The 19,761-nt window shown below is 35.6% G+C and overlaps 2 protein-coding genes across 3 annotated transcripts in view; both read right to left on the bottom strand.

The window, feature by feature from the left end:
• LOC149535076 (putative peptide/nitrate transporter At3g43790) overlaps positions 1-19,761 on the bottom strand; it is a 202,447-nt gene that overhangs the window by 129,567 nt on the left and 53,119 nt on the right. The window contains exons 8-9 of one of the 2 annotated variants that reach the window (XM_089807859.1): positions 3,908-3,957; positions 3,655-3,730 (exon numbers count right to left, since the gene is read on the bottom strand). The exons of the other annotated variant lie outside the window; for it this stretch is intronic. Of the exons in view, the coding sequence (XP_089663985.1) occupies positions 3,655-3,730; positions 3,908-3,957 (126 nt within the window). The remainder of the gene's footprint in view (positions 1-3,654; positions 3,731-3,907; positions 3,958-19,761) is intronic. 2 annotated transcript variants of the gene reach the window in all.
• LOC149535079 (uncharacterized) lies at positions 12,643-16,279 on the bottom strand. The gene is made up of 7 exons (XM_089806476.1): positions 16,127-16,279; positions 15,281-15,935; positions 14,909-15,141; positions 14,641-14,793; positions 14,092-14,492; positions 13,549-13,954; positions 12,643-13,414 (listed from the first exon to the last, which is right to left on the bottom strand). Exons 2-7 carry the CDS (start codon positions 15,901-15,903, stop codon positions 12,834-12,836), a joined length of 2,397 nt encoding a protein of 798 aa, XP_089662602.1. The 5' UTR covers positions 15,904-15,935; positions 16,127-16,279; the 3' UTR covers positions 12,643-12,833.

The following is a 19,761-nucleotide window of genomic DNA, read 5'->3' as shown; positions in this document are numbered from 1 at the left end:
AGTGAAAGAAAACTCCACCAATTCAAGGGACTAAAATATCAACTTCATAACTTGGGCACACGATTGTAATGGATTGACCCTCTAGAAATTTTATTAGAGGTCTCAAACTTGACTCAAGTGAGTGGAAATTCAACCTAACATACCATGAATGCCTAGAAATGATGTAAACTCCTACACAGACATTTGTGATGCATCACCATTCTTATTTATTGATTATCTACCTTCAAGAGTCTTAAAATAGTGGAAACATACATTAGCTAGCCTTTCAAAAGGAAATAATCACAAGTTTTAAAATATATTTGATACCAAGTAACTGCAGTAAACAATTTCACGCTTAACCTCAGATCCTACGTCGGTCCACATATATTATCAATATATAGACTATTTAACTTTACCAAGTAAGTGTTGGAAATAATTTCAAACTTAACATCAAGTCCTCCATCTTGTTATCAATGTTGATCTTCTAAGCCCATGCTTTCTAAATTTTCTAGATATGCCAATAGCAATAGTACACTTCCCTCAAAGGGAGTTCAGTCATAATGAAGTGTACCAAGATTAAATCATGATATGAAGGTCAATAATACAAGAAACCAAGCAATCACCTTATACAGAGTTATCAAAGTGGATCACATCAATGACCAAGGGATGTGGTTAACTTGGGAAAATGTTAAAATGAATTTTCAAATTTCATTATCCAAACTTTGAACAATGTGAACCATTGCTTCTCAAGGAGGGGTGACTAATATAGGATGTAGTGTATGTAGTACAGTGATTATCAGGATCTTATTTGTGTACCTAATTGGAAAATATCTACCACAATGTTGCTCATAAAGTGCACTTAAAGATGATGTCATGTGATGCCAAGAGAAAAGAACGTCAAACATCAAGCCATACATGGTGTTAAGACCCAACAATAAAACAAATAAGCTCAAGCAACAAAATCCAGACTTTTGTGCTTTATGTAAAAAAACTCTTGTATCTTTTTCAACAAAATCTGCTGAGAATAATTGCTCAGCCTCCATTCCATTGTTTGATTCATTTACATATGAAATTATTCTCAAGAGTTTGTATTAAACAAGTTATAAAAATTTTCAATCCAATTATATCTCTTGTGTCCATGTGGATAATCGTTTTATTGTACATTTCTAAATTCATCACATTTCCATTTTCTTTGCCTAAGACCTCTTATTTCTATTTACAAGCAAAAATATAAATCATTTCTACCATAGCACTTCAATCCTATCATTCAACTTGTGGTCTTCAGAATAATCCATGGTTCATATTAATCCAATAAAATGCTAAGGAAATTCTTGTATGACAAGTTCCTCCAAATATTTTGTTTGAAATATTGTCTCATGCATTCCTCCTGGCATTAGAGCTATTACAGTGTCATCTATTGATTTGAGATGAGCCTAACAAAGAATTGACCTTTCTATTATCTTGGAGTCTTATATATCATAGAAGCACATACATTTAATTTCTCATGATTCCTCCCAATAAATTTTTGTTCACCTCATCTACCATAAATTTCCAATATACTTGTGAGAAATCAATCTATCAGGTCATGTAAAAACCCCTAACTGGCTATAACTTGAGCAATTCCAATCTTCACTAAATTTTCACCAATTCGTCCTTACAAATCAGATGCTTAGCATTTTTTTTGTTACACATTTGGCACATTTATTGTATATATACATATTTGGAATGTACTTCTTTTTTGAGTTTGACATATATGAATTGCAAATTTTATGCATTCAAATGAAAATACTGAAACCAAATGCTAACTGAAATCATTACTTGTGTAATCCAATGAGTTCCAATGTTTGAGACTAACTCTTTTAAACCACAACAGCTAATTGACAATCAAACTAATTACAATCTCTCACCACCATGAAACAAATATATAAATCTGATTGCTCAACCGTAAGTAATAACAAATGAGAATCTGAATTTCGATTCATATTGCACAATGCATAAGCTCCGCAATGCCTCCGAGTTGCAATGCCTGTAGCCGCAGAAACGGAAATGCCAATGCCTCAGGAAGGGATATACGGCGAGTTACTAGTATTGCAGACCTGAATAACGTCCTCCTTATATGCCCAATTAATGCATCTGTTCATTGACACGAGTCCTCCCAATACTAGATTGCAAGCCTGCAAGAAATTGCAGAGCTATCTAGAATGTGATGGCTTGCCCACGAACTCAGTCGCTAGCACTGCAATTGCCTGATTTCCTTGGATAAGTATGTGCAGACGCAACCACAACTAGCTGCCCAATTTTGTAAATAACAGTTGATTCAGGTGTTCATGCACAATACAAACAAATTCGAAAACATTATCTTCCACTTATATCGATCTCCACTACAAGAAATAAATGATGAAGCCACAACGTCTCTCCACTTCAATCAGCTAGCCATCAGCCAATTCTGGTCTCCTTAAAACAGTAAAAAACAATAGGAGAAACTTTTACAACCTGTTATACTCCAGCAACAAGTTGCAACTCAACCTTGATAATTCTCACAAAACTCCACAGAAATCCTCAGCCATACTCTCAATGAGTAAATATAATTTCCAATGTAATAAACAAGATTATTCTCCTTAGCCACAAGAATACAATAGGAGAATGTTGGCCAGTTGTATACTTCAACACAATTGCTAAGAACTTCTCAGGCGAAGACCCTTACTTCAGCAAGGGCTCACAGTTTAGAAATCAAAGAAAAGCCACAAAGGCACAAACAACAAATATATATTCAAACGTGCTTTTTCCAATGAAAAGCTCTTATTTATAAGCTTTCGTTGGCCAAAGTTTTCTTAAAACTCCACTTCAAAAATTGTGGAAGTTTCCCAAAAGAACTCAATACTAGAAACTTTCCAACATGCTTTTTAGAAATATCTCTTAAAGTCATTATTACAATAATATAAACATTATTATCATAATGCAACTTAATGATTAGTAAATTAATAAGAGCTCATGCAATTATTAACTTGATTAACTGCAAGTGACGACCAATTGCCAAGCCACCCACTGCACTGCCAAAAATAGCAACTACAAAATATAGACTTACTAAAAATAATAAATCCACAACTGAGACCCCCAAAATGCCCTATCATCTCACGAGGGTTGCTATGGTGAACTGAATTGGCCAATTGCAGGAACCTACTAAAAATGGGGACATTACAGGTCAACACATTTCTAATAGTTTTTGGCCAATTTTTAATCTAGTTTACTACCAATAAAATACAGAAATCTAATTTTATGGTGAGTATTTGCGATTCTTTTGGAACTAAGATTTTATGTTGCTTAACTCATTTAAACTCGTGGTCCAACAATGTAAACCCTTATTTAGTTGCATTTTACACCTCAAGTCAAAGAAGTTCTGACTTGCAGACTTCATCTTCCTCAAGAGAATGAAGGATTATCAATATAATTTATAGCACTTTATGGCTCAAGTCAAAGATATTCTGAATTGCACAGCATAATGTGCTTTTTTAATTGTTTACAGTTCAAGTAAATATGTTTGATACTATGTGCTACATTCTCCATGCCAGCATAACCATTACAATTGATAACAGATGAAATACTTAAAAACTTAAAAGCGGTTGCCTGGAACGGTAGTTTTATAATCTGAAAGAGAGGAAAGTTGACTATACTTACTGGAAGCCAAAGTGTGGATACAAAAACTATAACTGCAACAACAGAGGTGCAAAGACATGGCAAAAGATATGGGAACCTGCATGTTTTGAGGCACATTCATAAGCATACAATGTTGAAATAGTTTAGCAATTTCAAATATAATTAATATGGAAATTGATAAATATTATTATACTAATATCCATGGTTGACCACAAGTTGGTCGGTGGCCAAATTATCATATAACTAAGATCCAATCATTGTTTTTGAAAATTACCTTCCAAATAAAGATTTCTTTGAAAATATAATTGGATATTTGTCTGCTGGCTGTCCCAAAAAACAGAAAAATCAACATATAAGTAACTTTAATTTGTAGAATTAAGAGAATAATGATGAGTAATATATACAATATTATTGCAGCGAAGATAAAAGACATAAAATGTTGTCCTAAAAATGCGCTAAGTATATGAAAAACTTTTTCTCAATGAAAATGGTTGTATATATCGTATTAGAAAAGGTATCTATCACAAAAACACTCCAGGGGGGAAACTAAACTTTAACAATTTAAAATCCTTCAACGTGAACAGGAGCTATTACAAACAAAGCCAAAAAATAAGAATTATATGGATATATTTAAGATGCTCACTTAACAAGAATAGCTTTTATCAAGTGGTCCTTAGGATTAGCTTTAAGGCATTTTTTTGAGTTCATAGGAAGGCATCTTCAGAAGTTGTCTCACTTAAATATGTTCGCAGTTGTGTTACATCCCAATTTTTGCCCTAATTTCTCTTTAGTTAAAAAATAGCCGTTGTGATCATGTGAAATGAATATAGTTTATAGTTGTTGTGTTCATGTGAAATGAATATAGTTTATAGCCGTTGTGTTCATGTGAAATGAATATAGTTTATAGCCGAAACGAATATATTTTTTCTTTAACCATTGTTCAATCAGTTATTATGTATGATGAAATTTCTAACGATATTTTTTAATTATGAAATTGATGTTTTGGTGAGAATGATTGTTTTGAAGGTTGCTGGATAAAGACTCGAGAAGGAGGGGAAGCATTACGAAATGAGGTCATATGGAATTGGAATGATCATATGATCTAGTTATCAGGAATATCAGGTTTGATCAAAAGTCACCATGGCAGGATTGTTAAAGCTTGACAACAAATAACAAAGTGGGAAGTTACATGAGCTAAAAAAATAATATAAGATTTTAAAAACTAAATAAGAAAATTCTTACCTTTATTTAATAGTAATATCATTTAATAATATATCATTATTCTGATTAAAATCATAATTAAATATTTGTAAAGTGGCACTATTATATTAGATCTATAATACAATAATGTCACCTTATATATACTTAATTATAATTTAACCAAAATAATAATACAACATTAAATTATATTAGTAAAACCTTTATCCACCTCTTGGTCCAACGATTCATATTCCAATCGATGGAAATTCAAATCGCAATGTAGTCTTGTAATGGCAGAAGATGTAAAGCCATGCATATCAATTTATATGTAGTCTTTGTCGTTTTCAAGGTAACAAGAAGAAATCCGCCTATTCACGTTCTTGCCTTGGTCTGAGATATCGTTTTTTCTGTAACCCGAGCTAGTGCACAAAGAAAGTCTCTCTGCTGTGAGTAATCGGTCCTTGGTCTTCCATCTAAATATCCATCAACCTCTCTGTTCAGCTTCCAATGTTTGCTTTAAAATCTGGTTCCACGACGAAATCATTAAACTGATAACACGTGAAGCCATCCTTGCATACTATTTGCGCTACGGACTTCAGTGTAGGCTGAAGACTTCTCCAATCAGGACGCACAGTATACTACAGACAAGTAAGGGTGAACTGAAAATGTTTATATCTTCTTTGCATACGTTTCATTTCCATCTCTTTTCCTGTCCTCTTTTCTGATTCGGGTTGAATCACTGTGAAAAAGATGAATGTTCAGGTTGAGTCATAATTCCACACTTGTGCTTATCACATTAGTATAATATCAACTGAGTGTTCAGCAATAACAGTAAGTAATGTCTAAGACAGAGTTGATAAAGAAATTAATAAGACCTCTGATCTCTTTTTATTGTCTGATTTTACCTCAATGATTATTTCTTTCTTGTGTGAAACTATACCAATATCAACCCATGACATAAGTCTGTGGAGTTATGTTATAAACTGTTCTGTATCAAGCCATAAAACCAGTAATAAAGATCAAGTCTGAGTACTAAGGAAGATTTGAGTAGGCAAAACCAAAATCTTATGATTAAGTATAAGATGTAATGGATTCAGGCACCGAGGAATCACCAATCTAAAGATTTGCTGATGGTGAAAAGTGTAGGTGAATCTGTCACAAGAAAAATAAGAAAGATTATCAGTAATTGTTAATAATAAATAATTTGATTAGCTCATGTAAATCCACTTTGAAGAATTAATTGTCAAGCTGAGCGGTGGAGATCGGGTTATAAAAACCCACCTCTGAAATCCCTGGCCAAGGCGATAAAAGGGCGAACATGCCACAACAAAATGATCACGTTGTTGTCCTGATACTTCAACTATTCAATCTAATAGTTGTTGGGACCTCAACCCACCTGAGTACTCTGATGACTGGATCGATGAACATCCCAAACCTGACCTCAGGGTAGGGAGGGCCATTCTATTTATTTAGAACTTGTGGGGGATAAGTAAAAAGGTCCGCGGTTGGGAGGTTAAGCCTACGTTAATGCTTCTTGTCTCACCAAAGTCAGAGCTTGGTCAATTAATTGGAAAAGTCTTTCAAGTAAATTAGTACGTATCTTTGTTTTATTTAAGTTTCTTTATTTCTATATGTATATAACTGAAAGATTCTTTCCCTGTAATTAGATGTATCATAAATTGATTCTTTAAGTATATTAGATGCAGTTTTCTGACAATAATTTAGATTAGAGTTAAAATTCAGTATTCTTAATGATTAGAATAAATTTGATAATCAGTAATAAAAATAGATTTAGAGTTTTAGATTAACTTCAGTATTATTTTAGATATATCTCATCAGATAATTAGAATATTAAATTCAGCTGATTTGTAATTGTAGAATAACCTGATGTTTCATAAAGATGTGAAATAACCTGATGTTACAAGTTGTCTGTTGCCTGCTCACATTTTCTTTTATTTGGAAAAGCTTATTCCATGATGTAGAAAACCCAAAAGATCTTGGTTTTTGAGCTTTCATTGGCTACCCTTCAATAAGGTGGTATACTTTTTGCTGCTACTGAACCAGACCATAAATAAAAGACTAATCATCAACAAGTAAATTCATATCAGGAGTAGAAACGAAGCAGACTATTTCTCATTCATTGCTTCAAAATTGCACTATTACACATAGCTTCCGCCCTCAATGGCCAGAAGATACACAGAAATACTGATAAGTTAATGTTGAGACCGAATTCTAACAAAAGCTCCTAATAGCCATCTCAAAAAATTATAATGATTTGCAGAAGCATACGCTCTTGATCAGGTCTAAGCAAGAGCCTAATTTGAAAAAAAAAGACCAGAGATAAGACCCTAGGGAGAACAAATTTTCTCAAAAGAGGATATGAAAGATCTCTAGATACCCTTGGACTCATAAAGGGGAGATTATAAAGCATATAATTATTTCCACTAGTTGCAGTTTTGGAATCCACATTTAAGTGTCTAATTAATTGAATCATGTTTTCATGGAAAGAGATCAAAGGTGTGTATGTGTTTGAAAAGCCAGCGAACCTCCAAGTCTCTTGATTTTACATAGGTGACCCATTTCTCTCTATTTTTGTCACTGCTTCAGAATGCCAGCCCCCACATCTTCTCAGTAGACTGCCTACAACTTCCTAAAACAAACATTCCTTTATTTCACATTATTATATTGGATTGAATTGCTGAATGTTTCAGCAAAAATGCCCACTAGAAATTCCATAGGAAGGATCTTCCAAGAGCTCATGCGCAATTGAATGAAGAGATCTATGGTTGGCATTCTCAGGAAGCACTTTCCTGTGTCTGATCAAGAAAATTAATAGATTGAACTTCAATGCAAACCTTTGGATTTGGCATTGAAAATTGAGGTTTGCAATACAATGTTTCAAACACGAGATTTATGGCACCTTTGAAGGATCTTTTATTGGAGTAATAAACAACTTAGGACTTATTTTTTATGAATGGAACCAATTATGAATAAATTAATTAACGAATTAGGGGAGAAAGAAAAATTACAGAATCAAAATAAACAAAGGCCAAATGACACTATTTGTAAGGCCCAAAGTAACGTGAATCGGAATCGGATCGGAATAAGCAGGGTCAAATCGAATCGCAAATCAGCCATGAACCAGAATCAAATCGGCAAATTTTAAAAACTCTTGAAATTTAGAGATTTTAACAATTTATAACGTATTTCATGCACCCTTTATTGAATATAACTTAAACACACTACACCACCATCAAATAGAAACTAAAATACATAAACAAGGAACATAAATGATTAATCCATCATATTCGTTACATGTAAAATGTAAATTGTAGCTGAAGTAAATTGAAACCATAGGATCATAAAGAGTCAAATCATAGAATGTATGTAAGATGAAGATCCATAAGACATCAAATCATAAATGTATGTAATATGAAGATCCATGAAACGTATGTCTATCAATATATTTAAACAAAATGAAAAAACAAGGCTCTAGCTCAAGCCTCATCATCATCCTCAAGCTCGGTTGCAGCCTCAACCTCTGAGTATCTTGTTTTCCTTCTACAAAGGCATCTAAGGTAGGTCATAGAGGACTGTTGAGCCATAGCCTCCACATGTAAGATGGGATCACGAACAACATCACTAGGGCCTATGTATGTGTGTGTATGCATGCATCTACCAACACCTCAGCCTCTCTATCTACCTGGTCAACCCACTCATGGTCTGCCTCAGTGAAGACGGATCCACAACCTCAGTGAGCCACTTTGATTCTAGATCAATATCCTCCAAAATTATCGGAGAGGAGTCAATGCCCAAAATCTGTCTAGTCCTAAGCTGCATAGACTGATTTTTTGCGATTTATGCAGGCGATTTTGGTGATTTTTGGATGAATCACTGAATGAGCGATTCATGGCGATAAAATTGCCGATCTAATTCAACAATTCAAACAAAATCAGGAAGCCCAAACCAAATTGCCAAAAAGGAGATTCACGCGATTGTTGGGCGATTCTCATTACTATGGTAAGGCTTTCAACAATATGTGCCATTGGGTAGAGAACTTTATTAATCCAAAGGCATAATAATCTATAGAAAGATCAATGAGGACATCATATGGGAGGCTTGTTGTAAAGTCCCCTTTAGTGGAGTGGCAGGAATCATAGTTTGCAACCTTGGACTCAGAGAGTACTCGGCAAGCCCTAAAATTTCAACTTTCAACTCGGGAAAAACTCGGCAGCTTGGGAAGAACTAAATATTAAGTTCTCCTAAAGAAACATATTTTTTTTATAAAATTCAATTATAAAATTTATTAAATTAAAAATGACATCTTGAAAGAGAAAATGCATAGTTTTGTAGCAAGAACAGAGTAATGTTCCCGTCATTAAAATAAATATTTAATCAAACCTTTGTCAATGGGCTGATTGATTTAGTATATCTCGAACCCATTTTTATTTTTGTTTCCGTAGGTAGGTGTAGTCATTGGCTATCTTTGTACACCCTCGAAAAGGTTTCTCCAATGCGTATTTAAGCACAGCTTGTTGGTAGTTGTTGGTATGCGATTTGGTTTATTTTTTCTCTATACTGCGAATTCCCATTGAGATTTCTCTATTGTTCACCATTTCGGAAGTGAAAGACCTTCCCTACTTGGCTTTTCCGATTTCGACGGGATTCAACCTCACCCTATTGCATTTGTATGATTTGGCTCGGATTTTGACAAATCGGAGCAGCATTTTATCTATCATTGTATCTGGCAAATCTAAAGTGCTATTGTTATTTCTCTATGTGCAATCATTTACAAATAGTTATTGGTAACAAGTGGTCTTCCTACATGGATGAGTGAAATACTCCAGCGATCACATTCCGTCACCCTCCACCCATACACCATCTGATTGCAGCCGCACAAATCCATCTACCATCACTGTACAGATTGTGCAACATCACCGTACGGCCTCCCTCGGTCTACATTCATATTGTACGGCTACTCTACAACACCATAGGGCCAAGGCCTAAAACACCATATGAACCATCATTTCTCTGTCGTACGGCCAACTATGTCTCACGTACACCCTTCGGTCACCCAATTTTACCCTGTATGGCCAACTGTATATCTCGATCAACACCAACTTACCACAAATAGTAAGTACAAAAAACTAAGTCCAAACGAAGTCCGATCTGAGCCAAATGAAGACCAACCTATAGCTTACTAAAATGTGGAGAAGATAAGACACTCCCAAGCCAAGCCACTGCCACAGAGGACCCTCTATACACAATAATTAGCCTAGGAGGATCACAATAATAGGCTAATCCCTGAAACTTTGATGCCGAAAAAATTGGGGACATTACAACTTTTCACAAGCAATGTGGGATATAGTGTTCTAAAATAAAATAACACCTTATGTCTTGGGCTTCCCTTTTTCAACACAAAACCCAACATGAATAACATTAAAGTAACAATTTATTATTTTCACATTTAATTAAATGTTACTTTAAAAAACTTCAAGCGTTAAAATAAAATAGTAATTGGGCTTGGAATAATATGAATGATAGCTCGTCAAAAAGCTCTCATTGAGGATCATCAAACCCAATCACTAATTATGGCATTGTCCATGCCCTGCTGACTTACTCAAAATAGTAAGTTTGCCCAACACCATGTAAATCGACTCCGTTATAACCCGAACTAGAAATAACTAGGCCAAATCATCTCAGGATCCCACTGACCTCTTCATTAGCCTCCAGGACCACACAGAAATAGGCTAACGGTCACACAACTGGACAACTGCTAAAGTGGGGACATTACACCATTATGAGCATGCTTTGGTACACTAACATGAATAAGCATTGCCTTACAGAGATCTATGATGACATTAGACTCAATGCTTGAGAAGATCAAGCAAAATTGTAAATGAAAAAGAGAAAGATCACGAGAAGACCTTAAAAGAATTGCAAGGAATTGTTGAAGAACGATGGAACAAAATGACCACTCCACTACATTTGCTTGCCTATGGATTGATGCCCAAATATTATAACACACAATATATTGATCTACCAGGAAGGCTGCCATAATATAGAGATTTATAAGTGTTTGATGGGTACGAGACAACATTTGAAAGACTCTTTCCCAATGATGATATGCAAGATTTGATTACAAATGAGTTCATGGAGTTTGCCAATGCAAGAGGTCTAAGTAATGATGACAAAGGATGAGTTTACAGAGTTTGTCATTTCAAGAGGTCTAAGTAATGATGATATTCGTCATTGGTTAGGAAATGCTCATAGTTGATGGTACCTCCATGGCCAAAGATTTGAAAGGTTGAAGCCCCTTGCAATCAAAATTATATCACAAGTTTTATTTTTAAAAATTAGTTTACTTTATCTTCATGAATTGCTAGTAATTTTTATTTTGTCAAATTAATAATTTTATTTTAATTGTTTACTATGTCTTGTCTTCATAGATTGCTAGTTCATCTACATTAGAACAAAATTGGAGCACATATTCTTTCATCAACTTAGTAAAGCGCAATAGGTTGCAATTGAAAAGGGTAGACAACTTGGTATTTGTGCATTACAACTTGTGTCTTGTCTCATACAAAAGGGGAGACGAAGATGTGGAATATAAATGCAAAAATGTGGACTTGGATGCTTCTACTTTTGGCTTGCACTTGATGAAATTGAAGATTTTGACACCAATAACATTATTAGCGCATCTGATCCTAGCTCTATTTGTGAGTCAAATAATGCTAATGAAGAAGAAGAAGAAGATCAATAAATTTTCAATCCATTAGTTGAACTTGAGAAAATGATACTTGAACTTGTTTTGATTTATCACTTGACATTCTAATGTTTTGAATTGTTAATGTTGAACTCGAAGTTAATGATGCTATGATCACAAGTTTATAATGTTTTTGGTGTTTAAATGTTTTTATGATACCATATGACATTCTAATCTCAACTCATACTTCTACGCTTCATAAATATGTATGTATATATATATAACTCTATTAATGCTTTTGTACAAACAAACCCAAACCTTTTTCAAATTTTGTCGTATTGGTGAACCGGTCCTTCAACCCCGAACTTGAACCAGAACCAACATCCTAGTACACACACATATATATTTTATATTTAAAAAGCATTTTTTTGTACAGACTATTAAATTTTATAACCAAAAGTATATACAAATTGCAATAACTAAGATATAAAAACAATATCACAAGGAACACCAAAAATGCCTTGGGAAAACCACTCCTTAACAAGGGAAACTACCCAGCCCATCAGAAATCAATCATTTATTAGGATATCCAATCCAATTACATAGTCTTTGTTTTAAAAGTAAATCTTCAATAAACAATAATCATATATGATCAATGAATTTACTCAAGATATGCAGATGTGCTGAAAGCACTCACAATATGTTTGCCTTTTGACAACATATCGTATATATTAAACCACATAACAAAACTACTAATTGCCTCAAACTATTACACAGAGAAAATTAAAATCTTATATATTGACCAAAGAAACGTGAATCGGAATCGGATCGGAATCGGCAAGGCCGAATCGAATCGTGAATCGGCAATGAATCGGCAATGAATCGGCGATGAATCGGCAAATTTGAAAAAACCCTTTAAATTTAAAGATTTTAACAATTTAAAACTTATTTCATGCACCCTTTATTGAATATAACTTAAGCACACTATAACATCATCAAATAGAAGTTAAAACTTAACATACATAAACATGAAACATAAAATCCATCACATACGTAACTATGTTATCTAAGATTCTAAAATGTAAATTGTAGGCTAGCTGAAGTAAATAGAAATCAAATGATCATAATGATTTAAATCATAGAATGTATGTAAGATGATCCATAAGACATCAAATCATAAATTTATGTAAGAATCTAAGATGAAGATCCATGAAAGTTTGAAACTTTGAAACATATGTCTATCAATGATTCAGTATCAATATCTGTAAACAAAATATAAAAACAAGGCTCCAGCTCAAGCCTCAGGCTCATAGTCATCATCATCCTCAACATCATCCTCAAGCTCGGCTACAGCCTCAGCCTCAGCCTCTGAGTATCCAGTCTGCCTAGTAGCAAGGCGTCTAATGTAGGTCCTAGAGGACTGTCGAGCCATATCTCCCGCATATAAGATGGGCTCATGAATGTCGCTAGGGCCTGTGTCTGTGCGTGCACGTGTGCATCTACCAATGCCTGAAGAACGTGCTCTAGCTGCCTCAGCCTCTATATCCACCTGGTCAATCCACGCACGGTCCTCCTCAGTGAAGACTGGATCTACAACCTCTGTGAGCCACTCTGATTCTGGATCAATCTCCTCCAGAATGATCGGAGAGGAGTCAGTGCCCAAAATCTGTCTGATCCTAAGACGAAGGTTGTAATGAACGAAGACAAGATCATTCAACCTCTGCACTGTCAACCTGTTTCTCCTCTTCGAGTGGATGTGCTCGAACATGGACCAACTGCGCTCACATCCAGAAGCGCTGCTTGGCTGACTCAGAATACGAATGGCAATTTTTTGAAGTTTTGGGGTTGTGGCCCCAAACATTTGCCACCATCTATCTGAAATAAGGGAAAATAAAAATAATTAGTCTCATTTACAAATTACAAATTACAAGTTAACTCTAAAATTACATAATCAACTTTAAGTTTAGAATCTAGATTCATGAACATTGAATATATTATTTAATTTTTACCTGGCTGTATTGTTTCCCGAGCATCTATGGCTACCCTGCTAGAGAAAAGTGGCCCTTCTTTATTATTGAACTTATCAAGCTCAATAATTGCAGCACTGCTATCCTCATCAGTACTCAACCTCTGGATCACTGTATATAATCCGATGAGAACCTCCTCATCCGCCTTGAAGTCAGGACGGAAACGAAATGCCGAATTCAAAAAGTAAGCTGCTGCATGGATGGGTCTGTGGAGCTGATTCTGCCATCTCCTATCAATGATGTCCCAAATAGGGGCATACTTCTCCTGCACTCCTGCATACTGAGCTCTAATGGCCTCCTTGGCCCTATCCATGCCCTCATATATGTAGCCCATAGAGGGCTTCTCCCCATCAGCAGTTCGTAGGAGAGATACAAGAGGCTCAGTGGCCTACATATAAAGTAAAACAAAAATTTGAGTCAAAACTTAAACATAGAATAATTCAATAATATAAGGTAAAACTAAATCATTAAACAATTAGCATAGTAAACTGTAAAATATTAAATGTTAAATTGCAATAAAATTACCTTAAGTATTTCTCTAGCAGGTTTCCAAAAACCATCATCATCAAATATGCAATCCACCACATCTATCCCTGCAGTGGTCGTAGCATAGGAAGATGAAATCCACTCCCGCCCAACAAACATGCTCCTCAAATCATCCCTTGATGTCAACAAGGACTGCAAGGTGATGAAATTCGAGGCAAACCTCGTGATCCCTGGACGAGCTAACTCTTTGTCTCCTGTGTACTTCCTCATTGTGCTAAGGACAAATGAATGATTATAAATAAACTTACATATGTTTTTTGCCCTTTCCACACATGACTTGACCCACTCAAGTTTGCCAATTTCCTCCAACATGAGGTCAAGGCAGTGTGCTGCACAAGGGGACCAAAATATGGTGGGGTGCCTCTCCATCAAAAGTTTGCCTACAACAATTTTAAGATAATTAGAAATTCAAATTTCAAACATGTTAGAACTTAGAACTTAGGAAACTTAGAAATTCTAAGTTAGAATTAGAAAAAGTTCAAAATTCAAATAAATTTATTTTCAAAACTTAAAAAGTTAAAAGTTTACCTGCAGCAACATAACTTGCTGCATTATCCGTCACCACTTGCACCACATGTTGTTCCCCCACCTCTGCTATAACTTCCTCAATAACCTCACATAAGTATGTGGCGTTTTTTACATGAGCAGAAGCATCAATGGATTTGAGGAACATGGTATATCCTACAAGTAACAAAACAACGAATTATAATTACTATTAGCAATCAACAAATCAAAATTTGAAATAGTCAATCACGATTCAAAATTATGTATGTAGGAAAGTAGAATGATCAATCACCTCCACAGGATACAAGAAAATTGAGGAGTGTTCTTCCCCTCCTATCTGTCCAACCATCAGTCATGATGGTGCAACCCTTTTCGATCCACTCCTTTCGGTTGTCCTCAAGCTCATGCCTCATATCCTCAACCATTTCCTCTAGGAGGTATCCACTGAACTCAGCCTCAGTTGGGGCTTTAAACCCCGGACCACAAATGGCAACTGCATCTATCATGTTCTGCCAATAAGGAGTCCTGTCACAAATAGATAATGATATTGATTAGAAATTTAGATGTCAAAAACTAAAATCATAAAACAAGTAGATATAATCAAAGTTTTACTTTTACTTTTAACTTTAACTTTGAAGATAACAAAGAAAAAAGAATCAATTACCTGGCTGCAATAAATGGAATGTTGCAAAAGTACCAGAATTTGCAAATCTCTTTTCTGGCAGCATCATGAATCTCCTTGTTCAAACCCATGCCCTCAAGCGTGGGTTGGGAGCCAGGAGTAGTGCAGGGCACAAAGTAACTATCCATTCTGCTTTTCCGCACTCTAGGCCGCAATAGGTTGGTGTTGGACTCTGTCTCAGTATGAGACCGACTACCACTAACACTCACATGAGCACTAGCACTAGGATGAAAAGGAGGCCTAGAAGAACCCTCCCCAACACAACTTACGGATGCGGAAGCTGATGCAGATGCACTTGCAGATGTAGATGCGGTTGCGGATGTGGGAGCACGGGAGCCAATACCTCTTAACCCTTCAAGTTGCATTTTCTTAGTCAACTTGTCTTGTTCAATTTTTTCTAATGCCACTAAACAAGAGCGTTTTGCCTCAGCGGTTTGTTGAGTGCAAACTGTGACATCATGGCCAGGTATGCTAGCAATGTGGTATTTCAATCTATAGATACCTCCCGAATTTATTTTTTCTTTGCAAAATATACATTTTGTTTGATATTTGGTTCTCCCAGGAAACTCTTCATTATATTTCCAGCATTCATCTTTTTTACCCATTGTGGAAATTGGAAAATGAAAGCAAAGGGCTGCTGCAATAAAAAAATTCATGTAAAAAATCAAAGTTTGCAACTAATAAACAAAAACTACAAAACAACAAACCCTAGTTTGCAATTTAGTAAAACTAAAAATAAAAAACATTCAAGATTTGCAAATGAACACTAAAAAAATTTAACAAAAAATGCATACTACACTAACATGCAAAAAAAAAACCAACACTTACCTCTTGCAAATGAGTTGAGGAGTGTTGATATTGACTCCTTAATGCTCCCAATGCAATTTATGGCCTCCCCAAATGGACTTCTGATCTCTTTGGTGCTCTTCCTTCTTGCCGGTTGGAAACCTATGGATTCTCTTTTCTCTTCTTCTCTCTCACTCTTCCTCTCTTCTACTCATACTAAGCAAATAGAAGGCTCTTTAGGGTTATAACAAAGAGGAAAGTCAACTTAGCAAATAAAACATGTGTTTTTTTTAAAAAATTGAACTTTCTATCCTTGCTGCCGCGGCCGATTTCTGGAGATTCACGATGGCGATTTTGGCGAATTTTGCCATGAATCGCCGATTTTGGCGATTCAGGCGATTCACACGAAAAAATCACCACCAGCGATTTCCGATTCCAAAAAAATCGGGAGCCATGAATCTTATCGCGATTTCGGCGATTTCATGGCGATTTTTGGAACTATGATATTGACACAAAAAAATTACTATCTCATATAATGACACACCATTAATTATTTCTTCTAATCACTAAGACTTTGAATATGCTATCTCCCACACAATTTCGTTACCATACAAAATGACTATATCAAAGAAAATGTTAATCGAAGCTGAAATTGAATAGTCATCATGCCACGAATCAATAATTGTCGTCTTCTATAAAATAGACAATTTGAACAAGTATGGCCACTGACAACAATAAGAGATTGCCAGCAAGGACAAGTGACAACAACCATCTCACTAGAATGCCAAGACGATAACAATCACAAACCAAAAAGAAAATATGCGCATACTATAAACGATGTCAAGAGTAAAAAAAATGACATAAGGGCAAGAAAAAGCACCAATAAGCACCTCAACAACATGCATGAGATAAACAAGAAAAGTCTGGCAATGAACTATGACATCGAGAGAATAGAACCAATATGAGAAAATATGAATGAAGACCAACAATAAGGGCAGGTATGAGTAGAAGACATTTGTCACTGCTACAGTGTGCTACTACTTCAACACTCCCTCTTAGCAAGAGAGAAATCTTAAGAATGGGTTCTCATGACAAGAGCATATAGCTACAACCAAAAATCAACACAAAATCTCATCATAGATTTTCTTAATAAACCATTGGTATCTTAGCATAACAATATTCACCATAGCTACTCCTAGAGGGTGAAACATAAAGATATAAAAATATTCACCATACCTACTCCTAGAGGGTGAATCATAAATATAGTCATGGAGTCACACACATGACTTTCACCATGCCTACACACAGAGGATGGAACCATCATGCCTACTTGTAGAGAGTAGAACAAGGGTTTTCACCTCAAACTTCTCTGTAATGTCCCCATTTTTGGTGAGTCTGTATAGTTGTTGGAGTTAGCTCATCATAGGGACCCTCGTGAGCTGATAGGGTGTTTTGGGGGGTCCCAATTGTGAACTTACTATTTTTAGTAAGTTTATTTTTGGTAGTTGCGATTTTTAGCAGTGCAGTGGGTGGCTTTGGTAGTTGGTCATCACCTGCAATTGATCAGGTTAATAATTACATGAGCTCTTATTTAGTTATTTTTCATTGAGTTGCATTATTATAATAATGTTTATATTATTATAATAATGACTTTAAAAGATATTTCTAGAAAAGCGTGTTAGAAAGTTTCTAGTGTTGAGTTCTTTTGGAAAACTTCCACAATTTCAGAAGTGGAGTTTTTTAGAAAACTTTGGCCAACAAAAGGTTATAAATAAGAGCTCATTTCATTGAGAAATGCACGCTTGGATGTTTATTTTCTTTATTGCCTTTGTGGCTTTATTTGAGGTTTTGAAACTTGATGCCCTTGCTGAAGTATAAGGGTTTTGATGCTGAGAAGTGTTGGGTAATTTATAGCTGAGGTATTGTGAATTCCCTTCTTGAAGATTATCTGAAATCACTGCTGAGGTAAAGTGATTCGGTTATTTGTTGAATCTCCCTTACTGTTATTGTCTGTGGCTAGGAGTTAGTGTTTCTGTTGGGGAAATTAATTGCAATCTGTGGAGTTCAATCTAGTTTTGAGCAATTTGAATTTGGGTTTTATGTGCAAATTTGGACATCTAATATAATAGCAAGGCTAGAGCATATTTATGTGATTTGGAGTTATTGATTGGAATTGCTCTAGTTCATAACAATGGCAAACATATAATTCTGCCTGGGGGGCATTTGTTCTAGAATTTACATTGAATTGGTGACTTGTGTTGTCTAGTAAAGAGCAATGTTTGAATTTCTCTAGACACTTGCGACTAAAATTACAACCTTGCCATCTGATTTAGGGTCTGTGATATTTATTCTAGAGCCTAATCTGAAGGGTTTGGGGCTCACGCTAGAGCAGCTAGGCATGTGGAATTGCCTTACCAAGAAGCGTCCAACATTGGCTCTGAATTGGGCATTATCTGCTACATATTGACATGCAATCAAATGTTGTTCCTTCTTCTCTAGACGTGGTTGTGTGAGGGTGCTTAAAGCAAGGAAGGACCGAATAAACTAGGGCCAAAGGCACAACCAGCTATCCAAACCACCTTGCAAGATTTAACACAACAGAAGCAAACACAAAAGAGAACAACACCACAGAGAGAGAGAACAATATTCTTTATTGATTCCTAAAAATATCATCATACATGCCCAGTTGTAAGGCCTTCTGGGTTACGGCCAGATACAAATACATTCCTAATCTATGATCTAGCTTCAGATTTGCACATTCCAGTTCTACCCTTCAATCATCTCTAAAAAAACTCTTTAGCTCTAAGCCTTAACACTTTATTTATACTAGCCAAAATGGCTTACAGATCATTCTAGAACATTGAGAAGCCACAAGTCGGCTCTCAACAAATATTAAATGAAAATAAACCTAACATTAAATACTTGAAGAGCCACAAGTCAGCCTGCAACAACAATTAAATGTCTAGAAATAGATGTCTAAGCGATATCTCCTAGCTCCGGTTGAATTAGAACTCATGCTTCAAACCGTAGGTAGTACTTTAGGTCCTCTACAACCCCTTAAATGCGCAAAGGCTGATTCACCAAGAAAAAATGCGCATCCACTCCGAAAGTCAAGCACAGAAAACTGTCGCGCAAAACTGCTAGGAATCAATAGTCCGGGAGAATCGCCGTATCTCCCAACTTATGAGGAATTAGAACTTGCGCCCTTGACACAAGGACGTACTCTAGGTCCTCTTCAATTCCTGAAGTGCAGAGTCTCTCATTCATTAAGGATAATTAGTTACACGGTTTGCAACAGGCACCTAGAAACTAGAAAACACAGTTTCAGCAGCAAGGTAAAAACTGAAAATATGCAGGATAGCAATGCAACCTAGGATGCTCCTACATTAGTGCTCCTGGCAGCATTCTTCCAATCTGTGTTAGCTGCGATTTGGGTGCTCTTGGCAACGTTCTTATTCTACAGGTAAGAGTGGCCTTCGTTTAGAAATTCATCATGTGAAGAGGGTCCAGCATTGTGGCCAGACTTGCCGGTGCATTTTGGGAGAAGAATACATCATTTCCATCAGGTTTTTTTGCCAAAATACTTATTTGTAATTGCAATATTCAGCAGAGTTGACTGTGATAACTGAATGGAAGATTGAATACTTTCATCTATGGTTTGTTTCTTGGTGTTATTT

The sequence above is a fragment of the Cupressus sempervirens genome, chromosome 10 (genome assembly GCF_028749045.1).
Source record: "Cupressus sempervirens isolate cs-2001-9-10 chromosome 10, ASM2874904v1, whole genome shotgun sequence".
Lineage (NCBI taxonomy): Eukaryota > Viridiplantae > Streptophyta > Pinopsida > Cupressales > Cupressaceae > Cupressus > Cupressus sempervirens.
Note: the sequence above shows the minus strand (reverse complement) of the source record. Positions and strands in the feature narration are given on the sequence as shown.

Excerpts from the sequence above, each read along its gene's own strand:
- LOC149535079 (XM_089806476.1), bottom strand. The coding sequence starts at position 15,903 with ATGGGTAAAAAAGATGAATGCTGGAAATATAATGAAGAGTTTCCTGGG. Across the intron at positions 15,142-15,280 it reads ATTCCATTTATTGCAGCCAG|GACTCCTTATTGGCAGAACA; the intron begins GTAATTGATTCT and ends TATTTGTGACAG. Across the intron at positions 14,493-14,640 it reads AGCAAGTTATGTTGCTGCAG|GCAAACTTTTGATGGAGAGG; the intron begins GTAAACTTTTAA and ends AAATTGTTGTAG.